General features: G+C 35.0%; 1 protein-coding gene across 3 annotated transcripts; it reads right to left on the reverse strand.

Annotated features, from left to right (window-relative positions):
* Window positions 1-769: 769 nt before the first annotated feature.
* On the reverse strand, window positions 770-17,523 carry LOC121408084 (G1/S-specific cyclin-E). 3 transcript variants are annotated; one of them, XM_041599420.1, is made up of 12 exons: window positions 17,169-17,523; window positions 14,562-14,647; window positions 13,921-14,026; window positions 13,041-13,097; window positions 11,798-11,900; window positions 9,898-10,106; window positions 8,422-8,568; window positions 7,926-8,021; window positions 6,157-6,303; window positions 4,074-4,185; window positions 2,496-2,653; window positions 770-1,983 (listed from the first exon to the last, which is right to left on the reverse strand). In XM_041599420.1, the coding sequence occupies exons 2-12, from the start codon at window positions 14,573-14,575 to the stop codon at window positions 1,864-1,866; spliced, it is 1,269 nt and encodes a 422-aa protein (XP_041455354.1). In that variant the 5' UTR covers window positions 14,576-14,647; window positions 17,169-17,523; the 3' UTR covers window positions 770-1,863. The 3 variants fall into 3 exon arrangements, with proteins under 3 accessions (XP_041455354.1, XP_041455352.1, XP_041455355.1); XM_041599418.1 differs by having other exon boundaries at window positions 14,562-14,651; XM_041599421.1 differs by lacking the exons at window positions 13,041-13,097; window positions 13,921-14,026; window positions 14,562-14,647; window positions 17,169-17,523 and adding an exon at window positions 12,067-12,089.
* Window positions 17,524-17,896: the final 373 nt, after the last annotated feature.

Consider the following 17,896-nt stretch of genomic DNA (forward strand, 5'->3'; position numbering starts at 1 on the left):
TCTCCACAAGATATATACAATTAAGCAACCAAATCATTTCTAATGTACAGAAATAAAAGAGATACAAGAATAATGTGGCATCATACAACACTTCAAAAGGGCTTTTCCTCCTAAATCTATTTAAATATTCAAATTCATGTAAGTGAAATTGAAACTATTAAATATCAATAAATACCACGATACTAAACTTATATATATTTGCAGAATCTAAGAAAAAAGGTATTCAATTGAAGGGTTTTGTGACACACAAATTACATCAATTTTGAACAAGCAACAGAAAACGGCTTAAAATTCAGAGCAAAAAAGGGCATTTATAAATCTAAAAATACAAATCAGATTAATAAAATTATATTTATTAATGTACATATTTCAGTGTAAAACAATATTCCTAACTAGACTATATTTACAATAAATCCTGTTTTACAACTCTAAAATGCGAAGGCACTGTTTCATGAAGCTTGTCAACTATAAAAACTTAAGTTTTCTTTCCACCAGTTACCATGGTAACGATATGTGACTGGGTTTCTGAGCCATTCAAAATCAAGGATATCACTGACATTATCAGAGCAAATTTAATGGTGATGACCTTCATGAAATGGTGCCCTGTAACAGTACAAGAAACAAATTATCTAAGCTACCATCAAATCCTGACACCAAAAAAGCCAAATAAAATCCATGCATTATTTGAAATTGCATAAACATTACTTTGGTCTCTTAATGCAGAACAGAATTTTTTTTTCAATTCTTATTCTTTTTTTTTTTAAGAAAGATATCAGTCATGCTACTTGTTCAAGGAAACTTGTGTACAAAATTTAATATCCAAAGTTTTTCTATGTCACTGAGAATAATACAGCATAAAAACAAGATGGAAATTGCCCATTTGTCTGTGATCGTTGAAGAAGGGTAAGGGTTTTAGTATATCTAGCCTCTTTACATTTCATGTTGGTGTAACTTAGGGGGTGTAAATTAAATATTTGTTAGAGAATATTCATGGCATATCTACAATAAATAACCATGCTATTGAGCACATAGAGCTGAATTTACAACTAGCTGTTATATCAAAATTATCTTTGCTGCAGATCCTTTCACTGTGGCATCGTGGAAGAAGTATAACCTCTTCTTGACACGATGGGCTTGTAAAATGTCTACCTCACATGGATTTTCATGCAAGCAGACTATTTATCTACAAACTGATCTATATATCACAATTAAAATCCTCGTCTTGCCAAATATGTAAATATTTTGGATGCCCAATACCATGTCACAGAACACTTAGAGATAATTGAATTTCTGTGAAAACAAAAAAATATTGTGCAACTAGTTGTCTAGTACACTAATTTTCTGATTGCTTGTAAATACTTTTGTGTATCCCAATCAAAGCCAAATTTTTTTTTCTTAGAAATGTTTATAAATGAGACATTAATTTTCACACAAGCATATTACTGAACACCATTATCACAATCCTAACTAAACTTGAACATTATCCCAACCAGGGCTTAAATGGATACCCAACTACTTGGAAAGATGTGAAAGTAAATATAACATGCTTAGCTCATTTAAGATTGAAACCTCTTGCTGGAAAGTTCCCAAGGAAATTGAGAATTTGCCCATAATGAGTAAAGACATGCCTGAATCTGTTGACAGGGTGATGTCACATATTTTCAGATTTAGAGATGTCAACCTAATCCATAAAAAAGCATATTACTACACTAATAACTTAAACATCTACTTGAAAGAGGAAAAGCCCTTTTGAAATGCTCAGATAAGAGAATAATGGAAAGGAACTCTCTTTGTTAAATAGAAACTACCTACTGCTAATACATTAATACAACTGGCCAAGACGGATGGCATAACCTTTCTCTATCATAGAACTCCCTTTTTTGTCTTTTTATCACTCTGAGGAGGGGTTAGGACACCAGGCACTTGAACAGGACTGTAGCATGATGACTCTCTTAGCTGCTTTAATTTCTCATGGGATTTATCCTGTACAAAGAAAAAAGGTCAAAAATTGTGGCATAAATATAAGATCTGGGGAGTTTCAACATAAGTTTATCAATAAAATAATTGGAATCTTATTCCAGGGTGTGTTTGATTTAGTTGTTTGATGACTTTATAAATCAGTAGAACATGATCTAGGGTGCTAGATCAGGGAACGTTTCATGAATGGATTTTATCCGACAAGTCCTGTTTAATCTGACAATTACCATAGCAACAGTACCTCTCAGCCAATCAGAATCAAGGAAAGTTGTCAGATCTGAAAACTTGTTGGACAAAAATGTTGATTCTCAATCCTTTTGATTCCAATAAGGTAAATCTGAAATACCATCTATGTAGATTAATTATTTTTTTTTATTAATTTCTGAACAACTGAATGAAAAGTTGTTTGTAAAAAATTTATTACAGTTACAGGATAGTTATTCCCTAATTGTTGAAACACTTAGATAATTTAAATAGCTTTAGCCAGATCCTTGGGCATCGTGGTAAAATATACTCACCAATAGTTCTAGACCTGAGCAATGGGTTTGAATGTTGTGTGCATCTCCAGCATAAATGTTTTTGAAGTTCTTGAGCTGAGCCACGCCCACTTCACGGATCGTCATGGCAAAGGCTGTCATCCACTGGACGCAAGCTGCTATGTCATCCCATTTCATGCCTAACAACATCAACAACAACAAAATGTAAGTAAAAAAAAATACTTGGAATATATAGCAGTCAGAACATTTACAAACTGAATTTTCCTATATTTATTGTATTTTTTTCTCATACCCCCAAGAATGGAGTAAAAAGTAAAATCACACAGTCATTGGTCCAAACAATGCTGCTGACCATTAACTTTGGGGTATATTCATTTAAAGATAAATGCCAGTTGTGGTGACGATTTCAAAATGAGTTCGTACAGAATCCAATGAAATGACCACCAAAGTGTCTGATTGTATAGATAAAAAACATGTGCAAAAGGATTCTGGAAGAAATTGTGTAATTGCTTAGAAATTAGCAAAGAAGCACGGGATTTGGGTCAATGAAGCGTCGGCCGACATTCAAAGCGATAATACACTGTTCGACGTGCACTTATCTGTGTTGGTGATCTTCAGTGTGAACATTTTTCAACATAGATTTCAAGATTTCACAACGTTCAGTTTATGTAACTGTACCAGATCTAGATCGTCGATGATATAGTGACAATTATGCCTAGTTTGACTGACTTTCTTGTGAAATCAGGGTTTACTGCAACTACTTTCATTTATCTTCAATGTTTCTGGAGAGCCTCTGAGAATAACTTGAGCTAAATTTATCTTGACTTAAGGCCACCCCAAACCTTAAGACCCGACTGGTCTACAACTGGTCTGCGACTGAGTGAGTAAAGATTAATCGCAAGGTAGTCATAAGCCTCCACACTGCACACCTTGCAATCTGACTACCATGCTGCCTGCGACTCATGCATGCGCTTTTTGCCATAGCAACTGAGAAAATGGCGCTTACTACAGCGTATGCGCGTTGTATATTATACGCGTCGTGCAATTCTTCTGTCAGATTGGCTGGAAGTTAAATTAAGCTTGCGATTCAGTCATATGGATTTGACATGTCAAATCCTTACGATTTTCCTTGCGACTTGCCTCTGACCGGCCTGCAACTCTCAATCTGACAAGAGCTATGACGATGACGTCACATCTCGCCTCACTCAGTCGTAGACCAGTTGGGTCGCAAGGTGTGCAGTGGCCTTAATTACCCACCATTCAATATGAGCAAAAAAAAATGTTGTGTGCGAATGGTAAGTAATTAAAATGAAAAATAATTTTTATACAAGTGTGAAAATTACAATATATATAAACCAACAATGTAATCGAAGAATAACAATCTTCAGAAAGTGAAATGAACAAATGAATCCATTCATTCATTGTATAAATTTGCTTGTTCATTTATACAATATAAGTATTTATATAGTGCTCTTCACAATGATTGTATCACAGCGCTTTATAATATATATATATATATATATATAGGAGGGCATAAATTGGGACGTTTGTATGAAGAATAAAAGGACAGAAAAAGGATATTTGAGTGTGAAAACTCACCAGTTACATTCAAAGTAACCTCTTCGTTTGTGACATGATAGAGAGCTGATGCTGCCAAGATACTGTAGTCAAAGTCCATAGAACCAATATCTAAGGTACATACATCTAGAAGCTGAAGGAAAACAATGAGAATTAATAATTTAAAATATATACTCCAGTACATCTCTATGTACTTCATGATAAGAGAAGACAGACTCACACACTAACATATACACACATACACCAGTCCAAAGTGTAGTGTTGAATGGGTGATGCTACTGTTTACCAATATTCAACTCTTTGGCCCATACAGAAGTTTAAAGTAGACAAAAGAAGACAATCACATTAATAGAAAGATTTCAACCCCTAAAATAACATCTAACTCTATCCAGTTAATAAAACAAAATGAAAAAAAAACAAGCCAATAATCTCCATAAAAATCTGGAAACACAATTTCACTCACAAAGAATGGGTCTGTTCATGTGACGTCATGTTATGGTATTGGGTTTCTATGTACAAGCATGATACAAATCCATCTAAATACTCCCCAACAGCAAAGCATATATTTTGTGCTTTAAGTTTGTACACTTTGACTTTATTCAAAGAAAGAATAACAAAGCAATATCATATAATGTAATGCCAAAAATATAATAAAACAGGCTTCATATCTAAATAATTTGAAAAGAATTCTCAAAACAATAGGCCTATTAACTTGAGTTTTAACAAACTTTCCCTGTCCTTTGGTTACTAGCTGATGTTTTTGTGATCAAATATCTTACTCATTATATTCATATTCAGGCTATTTTGACTCATTCAAATTGAGGATATCTAGAAGCCAAAAGATTATTGTGAATGAATATATGTGAACAGGGTATAAATGATGTAGGCTTTGCTTACATAACAAACTTATGGAGATTTACAATTTTCCTTCTTAATTCCTTTATACCATGAGGGGGTTCAAAACTATAGACTGCAGATTTTGTGTATATAACTGCACTTGATTCAGCTCATTCTTTACTTAGGGTTCTTCATGCATGAAGAACTAAGTGCAATCATACATAAAATCTACATAGTTCATGGTTTTACATCCTTACCTGGTTTTAACCTCTTTGTGAATTCAGACTTTTAACTCCCTCTTAACCCTAAATAGACTGGGCTATTTCGATGCCTAAGAAGATGGGGGGGGGGGCTTATGATCTCAGCCGTCGATCGCGACGAAACTTGGCACGCGCTTTACCCATGGCATAATCTACAAAACTACAAGATCAAATTCTGCAAAAAATGTCATTGCTAATCAATTATGCTAATTTATGCATAAAATCAAAATTTTGCTTTAACTATATAATGCCCTTAACATGCTAATTTTTGGTACACAGACACTTTATATGAATCTGATCAAATGTACTTAAAAAAAATATTTCAAAATCACATTTCTTTTCTTATGTATTTTATTGTTTTCTAACTTTCTCATGTATTTCTTTGTTTTTGGACTTTCTGTTTTTTATTGTTTTCCAATGGAAATTGTTAGGGACTTATTTGGACCATAAATGTGATGGAATTAATTGATTTTAATCAGTAAAAGGAAAAATTATAAATTTATGAATTTTGGCTAAAAAATCTTTTTGCATTGGATTTGTACACAAATTCACATTTTTGTGCAATTTTGGGTCTGCATGCACTTACGAAATGTTACGTAATTTCGGAACCGCGTACCCGGGGGTCACAAATTTGGTCTCAAAAGTTGCGCGAGACTTGAATGTAAAAAGTCAGTAAGCGACACGTTCAAAAAATTTCACATGGGGGATTTATCACTAAAAATGTTGAGGGGGGGGGGCTGAATCAGCCCCCCCCCCTCAAGTCTTTTTAGGGTTAAGCCCCAACTTCTTTCAATGACTGATCTCATGAGGCACTTAACATTTGGCCCATTTATGAAAATTACAATTAATCCAGAATTTCAACTAAATGTGAAATATTACCTCAGAAAACACTGGGTGGCATAAAGATCTCTCTGGTTTGTATTTGTGATCATACACATCTGACTTCTCTCAATTCACAGCAAATATCATTTCAACTAATGCCATTATTGAAGAGCATGCTTGCTTACCTGTGCTACTTGAACAAAGTCTGTAGACGAGTATGCTGGGTAGTGAAAGTTGGTCTTTCTATGGGCTATCTCCTCGGCATTACAGATCTGCATGAATGCATTCAGCCAGGTGTTGACTGTGATTGGTGTCAAGTCCCAGTTCAGAGTCTAGAAAAGTAATTGATAACATTAGAGATGAATTTACAAGGCATTAGCTAGATTGTGCCTCGTCTACCTGCAAAAAGAAGTAGAAATGTCACAATCTCTGTTACCATGTATCCACAGGTATTGTGAAATATCCATCATAATTTCAGATATTTGTTTATCACATGACCTCCAACAGCACTATAATATATATTTCTCATGTGATTGATTTAATGATCCCATAAAGCTTTTCAGAGGTCAAATAAGTACAAACAGCATGAATTATGGAAAGAAAAAATGAGAGTCCCTATTTTGGTTTGCTTTATCAAAATATCAAAGAGGTTTTACATCAACATTTGTCTTCTGATAAGTTGTCGGATGTGACAATGTTTCTTACAATTTACTGAGAAGCACAGGTGTTTGTCTATTACTATGGTAACTGTCATATAATGCCAGCTCACCAGTGCAGACAGCTTTCATGGAACAGTCCCCAGAACCTGGCCTAGATATACTTGCTTATCTAGTGCTTAACACTTATTTTATCAGAAGTCTCTAAGTGCTCTACAGTAATGCACCATAATTACCATGGCTTTAGCAGAGCAGCTGTTATGCGCATTGTGTTTGAAGGAATTCGTACCAGGTACCCATTCACCTCATTTGGGTTAAGTGCAGCACAATGTGGGTAAAATTGTGGGGTAAATTTTTTGATGGAGGAAAATATGCCATGGCTTGGAATCGAACCAACTTTCCCTCATATTTAAGACATGAGTCATAACCACTAGACGGTGCCCCCATAAAAAAATGAAAGCTAGTCTAATTTTTTTTATTTAGAAAACATTGCACATGACACTTTGGCTACAATCATATTTCATATCCTGCACACTAAAGATAGTGCATTTGGTAGGTAGTTTGGCCATCAATCATCACTCACAGTGATGGAAATTTGTAAGCTTCGCTATCACTTCAGTCCATAGGGTTATAACATGTTATAAAATAATTTGAGTATGTGTGACATAAGATGTCATTGCCAATCAGTTGATTTGTTGTGAGGTTTAAATTCCTCTCTTTCTCGGGCAAGATCTAGATGCTTGTGGGTAATTTACATAGCAGTAAAGTGATTCTTTTTATAAAAAGGAAACTTGGGATTTTTTTTTAATCAAAATTCCTTATTGTAGAGAAGTAAGAACATTGGTTTCTCCTTTTATGGTGGTTCTTAATTTGGAATATAAAGTACATAATCACCACTTGAATTAGAATGACAAGGCTAACTATCGCTTTCTCAGCAAGCTGGATGTACTCGCTATCTTTCTTCAGCTTCGCTAGCTACATCCATCTTGCCTTGAAAGTGATAGTTCTCCCCCATCACCTTCACCAACTGTGATTATTTACTTAGAAATGAAATCATCAATCATCACAACTACCTACAAACATGTGAGAATTAATTTTGGTTTACCATTTTCAAGGTGCTTTGTTAAATTTTACATTTATGGGCAGATTAAATTAGACATCCAAGTTACTGATTTACGAATAGTTAATTGCAAGTTTTAAAGTGTGCCCTCGTCTAATGAGGTACATTCACTGGCACCTAAGATTGTCTGTCAGACATTTCAGTCATTGTAAAACACACCCTTGCTTGTTATATTTACCATCAACATGATGAGTTCTTGTTCTAGGATCTGATCATCCGTACAGGCTCCATCTGTCACATACGCAAACTCATGGAGCTTAGGTGGGTAGATTTCCTAATGAAATAAATAAAAGCGTAAAGGAGCTTTATGACTGCAAGCCTCTCACTCTATATTACCAATACCATTGGATCTAACATTTTTATTATTTTACTATTTATCTAAAACCATGTATGCCAGAATGAGCAGACATTACAGTAGAAGAGTGAGAAAAATGTTTTTTTCTTTGCTAGATATTTGTAGTCAATAGCTTCTTTTTTTTCATAGGAGAAAGTACATTAGTCTCCATAAAAGTTAGGAGTATTTTGGGCAAAAGACAGATATGTGACATCTATGGAAAAAATAGAATATCTAGAATATTTCATGTATTGGGATACTTGGAATAATTAAAAGAATAAGGAGTAAAAAACCAAAAATGCACAAGGCAAGTGAAATAAATGACAATGAAAATACTCACTTCTAGTTTTGCAGCTACAAATAATGATGTGATACCGATGAGCTGGAGTTTTGTTTTTGGAATATTTTCTTTGGCTGCTAGATACCTATCTACAAAGTCTACTGCTAGATAAAATGTCTCTCTATGTAACCTATAAACTTCACACACCTAGAAAGAATAAAGAAAAAAACAAGGGAAAAAATATTGTAAAAAACAATGTAGAACATACCAGACTGACAAAAAAAAAATCTGCTCTTGAATGGTTTTTAAAGATGAGGGAATAAATGTGAAAAATAATGTAGAAAAAAAAAAAAAAATTATAGATTGTTTGATTGTAATCCATGATTCTAAACATTTGAACTTTACAGTGCTATCAATGGTGAGAGGGGCACCATTGTGTATTGATCTGAGAAGCATGTAAGAAAGGTTCAGCCAAAGGCTAATCTTATTGATTGAATAGGAGCAGCTATGACAAACACAAAATTGGACAGAAATACAATCATTTGTGAAGTTTATTCTATTGATCACCACCCTACTTAAAATAAGCCATGACTTTCACACAATGAGGACTAATGGTAACAATAAGCCAAAGAAGACCTTATAGTGCATTCAACCTTGTAGACTTATTTTAGACAGAATGTTCCTTCATGTTAGCACACACAGTATTTTTCATCTTTACAATCAGGGGAATGAAACCTTTGGAGTAAGTAGGCTTGTGTCGAAACAGAAAAAATCAAAGAAAATGAACAAAGAAAGTTTGAGAAAAATCAGACAAATAATGAGAAAGTTATGAGCATTTGAATATTGCAATCACTAATGCTATGGAGATCCTCCCCTTGGCAATGCGACAAGGATGTGTGATGTCACATGTGAACAACTTTCCCTTTTATGGAATATAAAATACCCTCAAATGTTTCTTTCTGCTTTTTTCTTGTGGTGATACAAACTCTTTATCCATTAAGTATTCTTTAAAAATCTGTATTACATGCCCTCCTAGAGAAAGAACACATGATCTGCTGATAGATGTGATAAAAGAGAAAATCTAAGTGAAATGTATGCTAAAGTAATGGGGAGAGTTGTTCACAAGTGACATCACACATCTTTGTCGCATTGCCAACTGGAGGATGTCCATAGCATTAGTGATCGCAATATTGAAATGCTCATAACTTTCTCATTATTAGTCCGATTTTTCTCAAACTTTCATTGATCTGTTTCTTTGATTTTTCTGTTTTCACACAAGCTATCTTGTTCCAAAGGTTTCATTCTCCTTTAAGGCACGGTCAATCCAAAAAACATGACAAATAGTACAGAAAAGTCGGATATATTCCTCAGTGTTATTCATCCATTTAACCTTGAAATCTAGGTAAAAAGAAACAAAGTGCACTGAAAAATCATCTAATCTCATAACTCTCAAGAATGCTTTTCAATTCATGTATAGCTTTATCATCAAATTGAGATAGGAAAGATGTAAAAAATAAATTGACAGCAAAAACTCACTTCAATAAGCCAATCTAGAAGAATAGCTCTCATTCTCTCCCCCAATGATGGATGGCTCTTTAGACAATCCTGTTTCCTTGGACACATAGCTTCCTTTCTTGTCATTATACTCCATACCTCAGGTAGATCATCCCAGTGTAGAAGAGGAATAGGTGAAGCACGGTCTGATACATGCGCAGGAAACAGATTACGGAAGGTCATCCAATTGGCTGCAAATAGATCAAGGCAAATGCACTGTTGATTCGTTTGTTTTTAAAGTTCAGCTTCAAGAAATATGAGAAACAAACTGAAATAACAAGGTGGTTCACGAACCACGAGTCCCGCCTAATGTGAAATATGCAATATGACCTTTTGACCATTGACGTTAATATCCTCAAGAACACATGTGTGGTATTACCCAAAGATCATTTGTACTGAGTCTGAACACAAGTAGATATAAAGAAATGAGGGCAAATTTAACAAAAATTGGTAAAAAGGATGGACATAACCTCATATCATTTGGCCTTTTGACCCCTCGATGGCCTTTCACCCCATTATCCTCATGAACACACATGTGGTATTAACCAAGAATCATTTGTACAAGTGTACACACAATTGATGTAGAAATAAAGAAAAGAGAGCAATTCGAAGTTTGAACAAAAACTTGACCTTTTAACCCTAAGATAACATTTGACCCAATCATCCTCAACAACACACATGTGGCATTACCCAATGATCATTTGAAGCAAGTGTGATAAAAATTAATACAGAAATAAGGAAATGGGAACAAAAACTACAAAGAAGGATGGACATGAACTCACATCATTTGACCTTATGACCCCTAGATAACCTTTATCTCCATGGCCACACATGTGGTATTACTCAAGGATCATATTTACTAAGTGTGACGCAGAAATAAAGAAATGAGAGCAAATTGAACAAAAAATTCAAACAAGGTAAAAGCAATTTTGTGTCTCGCCCATTTATGAAAAATAACCAGAAATATCGTGATTTGCGAGGGCACGGAAGAGAATTATATTGAAACTTCATTGTGAAATGACAGGGATGGAATAACACTTGTCATAAGAGCCTTGCACGTAATCTTTAATGTTGACCTGAAAATGACCTTTGACCTTTCCATGTGACCTCCGACTGCAGCATACATGTAACATGCAGGTCGCCAAAGTACATCTACCATCCAAATTTTGTTGAAAAGTAACTTACGGTTGCGGAGTTAGGTGTGATAAGAGTCTTGCATGTAAACTTTAACGTTGACCTCAAAATGACCTTTGACCTTACCATGTGACCTCCGACTGCAGCATAACATGCAGGTCCCCCAAGTACATCTACCATCCAAGTTTGGTTGAAAAGCGACTTACGGTTGCAGAGTTAAGTGTCATAAGAGTCTTGCATGTAAACTGAAACGTTGACCTGAAAATGACCTTTGACCTTATCATGTGACCTCCGACTGCAGCATAACATGCAGGTCCCCCAAGTCCATCTACCATCCAAGTTTGGTTGAAAAGCGACTTACTGTTGTGGAGTTATGTGTCGTTACAGGTTTGTGACGGACGGACGGTGGACGACATTTGGATCCCTAAGTCTCGCCTTCACCTCTGGTGGGCGAGACAAAAAGGATTATTATTAACTCATATCATTTGACCTTTTCAGTTCACCCTAGATGACCTTTGACCCATCATTGCCATAAGGTCACAACTGGTATTACCCAAGGATCATATGTACCAAGTATGAACATAATTGATGCAAAAATAAAGAAACAAGATCAAGTTGAACAAAAACATTTTTGAACAGACCAACAGACAGAAAAAGTGATTACTGGGTCTCAGTCAAAATTCGTTCAGGCAAGACAAAACATTACATTACAAATAATAATTTTGTTTCAGATAAATTATATATTTACCAGTGTCCATAAGTTCTTCTGAAGGAGTTGATGGTTCCTTATGCATGGGAACTAAAAGAGATGTTTCTATTGATGACGACTCAGAGATTGGTACCCATCGGTTCTGCAAGATTATCAAAGTACACTTAAATGAGGAATCTTAATGATATCAAATGTATAGACTTGTGTTGAATACTCATACATGAGGCTGTTACTAAATGCCTGACTTTGCTAGTATATAGACAGACATGTTACCACAGTGCAGTGAGGTAATCCCATCATTCACTCACCCATTCACCCCTCTAAGGCAGGAGCAAGTGACTTGGATGTGCTTGACCCAAGGAAAGCTGTCTCTCTCTCTCTCTCTTACACACTAACAATACTGAGCTTGCATCAATGTATCAGGTGTGTTTTAGGCATCAGTAAATAAAACCAGTCTCTTGTTCATTCAAGTTGGAATTGTCTATTGTCTTGTAATGAATGGAAAGTGTTTGCAGTGCCAAGTCACAATAAAAGCTCCAAGGGAGGGGATCAATACAACATAACAAGTTCATTAACCTATAATCATTATCTAGGCACTGGATATATAAGATAGTAGAGAATTACATTCAGACAACTATTGTTGCTGCAAGTAAAAATCTAGGGGCATAGTTATCAAGGTTATTAGGAATGAGGATTTAGAAAAAAATTGACCATAATAAGACGATTCTAAGATTGCAGCTACAAAACTATAACAATTTCCAATAGATGATAATCTTTGATACCAAGGAGTTTGTATGTTCTCAAATTCTACCAATCATGTAGCTTGCTTGATTTTCTAATGTCAGTACTTGTATATATAAGCTCACAACAATAACTGATACTAGTCTATACAGAATCTTACAGATATGTAGTACATACAAGTTGCAGGAGTGAAAGGATGACAAAGGTTGTAGGAAATTAACCTTTCTTATGATACCAAATTTTCAACAATTAAATTTCATGCATGGAATTTTGAAATAGAATTGGACTTCCAATCTCTTTCTTTCCATCTACATTTTCCATTTAATTTATTCTAACATAAGGATTGATCCCTTCCCCAAATCTGTAGTTTTCTGAATACCTAATCATTAATACTATCATCGAAACTTTAACTTTTTTCATGACAATATAATATCTATTTTTTTAATTTGAGTAAGGCCAAATAAAATTTGCAAGTCTCCTGCGCAATTATAGCTGCAAACTGCACAGTAAGAACCAATCCCTTAACTTTGTATCCTCTTACCTCTATCCTAAACTGTTGCCTTCTCCTTTGAACACCTTCAGCTCTTGATATACTACTCTGGAGTGATAAAATACATAAAAAATGTAGTCAAAATCATATAAATTATGCTGATGGTTGATGGGATATTTATTATTCAAGTTAAAAACAAACATGAATTGCAGAAGAGTTTTGACAATTTTTTGACACTGGAAGATTGTTTTGCCATATAAACCATGTAGTAATAATAGCTAGATTTACAAAGCGCTTTTTGCCAGAGGATACAAAGCACTGCTATTATTACCATTGGCGGCGGAAGCCAAAAAATTTAGGGGGTGTCCACCTGAAATTTTGGGATGGACACAGGTAAGAAATTGGACAAGCGCCACCAAAATTTTTTGACAAGCAAAAAAAAAAAAAAAAAAAAAAAAAGGCATCAACCTAAAATTTAGGGGGGGGACAGACACGTCCCCCCGCTTCCGCCGCCTATGATTATTACCCCGGCTTAAGCTCGAGCTACCATCACCGGTGCTCAGTGCATTCAAGGAATTACTCCTGCCAGGTACCCATTCACCTCACCTGGGTCGAGTGCAGCACAGTGTGGATAAATTTCTTGAAGGAAAATACACCATGGCTACGATTCAAACACACGACCCTCTGTTTCAAAGGTGAAAGTCAGAACCATTAGACCACGACACACCCACATATATAGTAAGCAAATGAGCTTTAGTTTTTGAGTTGGAATATGAAGAAACAGATCCAGACTTTTTTTTTGGGGGGGGAGGAAGACACACATTTGCCTACAGATAATTAAGTTCTTTTTGATAATGAAAGTATGCAGATCAATGCCATCTTAAAAACATGAATAATTATTTTAAAGTAGAATGGCAATACAGATACTTACCTTGTCCTGCTCCCTGGTTTTCCTCTTTCTTGTACACATTGAAATATTTTCATCTGTATTGCACTCGGATAAAGCCTGGTTGTCTTGTCTCGCTTGCAAACGCCCACTTGCAAAATAAAATCAAAAGTGAGGGAGGTGATTTAAAGAATTAAAGTGAAAAAAAAGAAGGAATGTGCAAAGTCACAAAGAGTGTATGGGTGGTATATTCAAGAAGGCACAACATCTGAACATCTAATGTTTTAAACTACATGTACATGCATTCCAAAAAAACTTCTATTGACACGAGCCAAGGGCATTGGCGAGTGTTGTGTGATTTCAAGTCCTGGATAGGGAATTTATCTTTTTTATAGGTTTACAATTTTGAATCCAATATAAAAAAATCCTGCAAAAAGGAGGAAAATAAATGAGCAAAACTTTTGTAATGCAAAGCCAAGGGAAAAGGAAATATTACTTAACAAAATAAAAAAGGGTTAACTTTTCTTGTACATAAAGAAGTGTAAAAAAAAAGCATCTCCCCTCCCCCCCCTTAAAAAAGGGGGGAAGTGAATAAATGAAATAAATAAATGATAATAATTCCACATCTTATAGTTCAGTTACTAGTGTTACTCTGTTAATCTAAGACATCAAAACTTAAAACATACCTTCTCCGAGACATATTTCAGTGCAGTATCTAGATCCTCTACCCGTTCACAGCTTTCTTAGTTTGCTTTTGTATTGGAGGTGAAATCTGTCTGGAAGTTGGAACAAATGAACAATACTGTTTTCAGTTAAGTTAAACAGAGGAGACAGGCACAAAAAAAAATATGTTGAAATGACACTGTTATTGAGTCTGACACTGACAGGCTGAGCTCTGGATTCATTTTCATTTATTTTTTAAAGAGATTTGAGGAATATGTTTTCTTCAGAATATACAATGTATGAAACAATATAAAATGAAGATTTGGGGAAATGTTATTACGATATAATTCATGCTTAATCAACTATCCAATTTTAACTTGAAATTTAATTTGTCATGGGGATGAAGTACATGTAGGTGATCTATCTGTGATTAATATGATCGCCATATCATGTTCATGGCTTCATGCAGACCAATAAGATCAAGGTGAAAACTGAACTTTTCTTGTGGAAATACGGAAAGAACATGTTGAAAACTCTTGAAAGACATTAAATAGGGTTCTGTGAAAAAGGTCTTATTAGGTGGCCTGTGGCTGTTGTCAATTTTTATTGACCATCATCATCTACATACTATGTACAATGTATAATGCAACATTTAAACAAGTAATGATGCGAAAAACGGAAATCAATTTTCTGATCATGGCGATTATGATTTTAGTGATGACCATGATAAAGTTGATTATTTTGACGCAATTATGGCACATATAATGAAATGAGGTAATAAAATTAAATTATTCAATGAAAAATTAAAATAAAGAGGTGAAGTGAATTGAGGAAATTATGGTAATTACATGTAGTATTACTATTAGTAAAATGGTATTTATCACAACTACATATGGCAGCCTGATAGCTGAATTACATTTACATTGATAAAAATTGAAACTGATTTCAAGAATCAGTATTGTTATAACAGACGTTTCAATAATAGATAAGACTACAACTTTAAAAGTACAACTTAAAATTAAGGATTGAGAGAGTAATGTACATGTAATGCAATGAGGAAATAAAGTGATGAGATGAAATAATAAATTGCAGTACTGAAGAATCATCACCATTACCATCAACAACACAATTGATACCAGAGAGCAAAATATATTTCCCTAGGAAAGCTAAGTGTTTACGGTCCAATTTGCGAGGGTATAAGAAAATGGTATATAAAGTATGTATATGTACTTTTTGCTGCGACACTACATGTGCAGGGTCTGATTTGAGCAAGGTGTGGGAGGTGGGTTGGTACTAAAAGCCAATGTAGAAAGCCAAAGGTAAAGCAGACGTATGTCCAGCCGCACTGGCCTGCGACGCAACATATGTACACGATTTGAATTTTTACCTGCAAGTGTTCATAAGTCATGAAATCTCTGGAAGTGATTAATTTGATATTTCATTCATTCATCTTCATGGAATCAAATCAAATACAAAGTTTATTACAAAGTAACTCATCACTCCAGTTGTCAGTTCGTTTAGTTGTTTGTTAGGTTGCATCTGTGATGTAGATTTTCCGGTAATTGTAAATCAACTGCAAACTGGACTCTTAAAAAAAAAGGAAAAGTTCTGTCTCATTCGTTCTTCTTCCGTCAAAATTGAAAACAAAATGGCCAATCGATACCAAAACGAACGCGACATAGACGTCTAACTTTTCCTTTTTTTGAGGGTCCAGTTCGTGCCTTAAATGTCAGGAATTCTGTTCTCATGATAGACCCTCATCCATATAATTGAGGTAAGTGCATAATTTATTTTTTCCCCTTTTATTTGGAGTGCTATTGCGACCACGGTATGATTGACTATCATTACACGGACTAGTCCTAGGCTCCGGCCCGTAAATTGGGCCGGAGCTGAGCTCTCTGGGTTAGTCTATGTATTGAATGTGTGAGGTCTGTGTTCATTGCGTATCTTCTTTTACTAGAATTGTGCAGATATGCGAATGAGCAGACAAGGAGGACTGCTCAGACTTGGGGGAACTTGCCATAAGACTAAGAGTAGGGTCTAACTCTGAGTAACTGATAAAATTTTGAAAAAAGTGAAATGTTATTATCATCAACAAGTTAGATTTCGTGAAAAAGTCGAGACTACATTTTAAATCATCTGAAGTACTTAGTTAGGGCCTAACGTCTACTGTCAGTACTGACTTAATTAAGTTCACAACACAATTAAAAGGGAGAACAAGAAAAAAGGGCTTAATTTAGTAATTAAAAATCTAGATCTAAGTAACACTAACATTAAGTTATAAATAAATTTCGTAGAAACACAAAAGATCTGTCAATTGACAGATCACCTAAAGTAAATTACACAGATATCAAGACATAAGACACTTCCAACTGGCAACTCTCAAGTCAACAAGAAGCCGGCCCCCGACCCGGCACTTCTTGGGCTTGGCTTCACATATCAGCAAATCCACTTTGTTTTCCTCTCCCGCCGATAAAGAGATCAAATTTTTGTCGAATATTGGCCCTGTTTCACATTTAAAAATATTCAATCTCAGACTACCTCCTGTAAATGAAATAAATAGTTTATTCTGCAATATGAAATATCATTTTCTAACAGAATCTAGGAGAAATTTAACTTAAAATACGAACCTTTTATATCAGCACTCCAGCTCTTCAGCAAAACTTATTCCCCGCGAAAGCTGATCTGTATAGCGGGAGCGTATACCAAACAGTCGGCGGCGGCGCGTAAGAAGTGATCTGTGCATTGACCGAATACTCACTGGCGGGAGTTTAGTCTGACCGCGAATATCCAAACGATATCTGATGTTTCACACAGGAACGCGTAAAATAAGAAATAAAACAAATGGATATCTTCGTTAATTGAAAGTAGCTACATTAGTATCTCAAGCTTCAAAGTGATTTGCGATTTTTTTACTCTGAATCGAAGGAAAATTAGTTTATTTAGACTATTTTTTTATCGAACTCTGGCTCTTTCAATTACGCTAACTAAGAAGTCTTGTTCTATCTTCAGCCCTAAGCTTAATGATTTACAGAAGTATTTGCCTTATAAAAATGATTTAGTTTTTAATTAAAAACAGATGAAATCAAAATAATAAATAAAAATATGGACAAATCCATTTATATCAATTTATGAATTGATTACTGGAAAAATGAATGAATCACGGATTCAAATCGAACTGAAACAGGTGAAAAGAGACTAACAAACCTAGAGACGGAAAAGGAGGTAAATTCTGTGGAGGCGGGGCTTATGAACGTTCAGATCAGCGATTGGCTGACCTACACCGGAAGAGGGAATCAGCTGTTCGATAGAAATCGCGGCAAAGGCTTTGTATAGAAAATACCTCTCTCAGGCAGGG

Source organism: Lytechinus variegatus, chromosome 2 (genome assembly GCF_018143015.1).
Source record: "Lytechinus variegatus isolate NC3 chromosome 2, Lvar_3.0, whole genome shotgun sequence".
Classification (NCBI taxonomy): Eukaryota; Metazoa; Echinodermata; class Echinoidea; order Temnopleuroida; family Toxopneustidae; genus Lytechinus; species Lytechinus variegatus.

Bases quoted from the DNA above. Each gene is read 5' to 3' on its own strand.
- LOC121408084 (XM_041599420.1), bottom strand. The intron at 10,107-11,797 runs GTAAATATATAA...ATCTATTTGCAG, and splicing joins AGAAGAACTTATGGACACTG to CCAATTGGATGACCTTCCGT. The intron at 1,984-2,495 runs GTGAGTATATTT...TTCTTTGTACAG, and splicing joins GCTCAGGTCTAGAACTATTG to GATAAATCCCATGAGAAATT.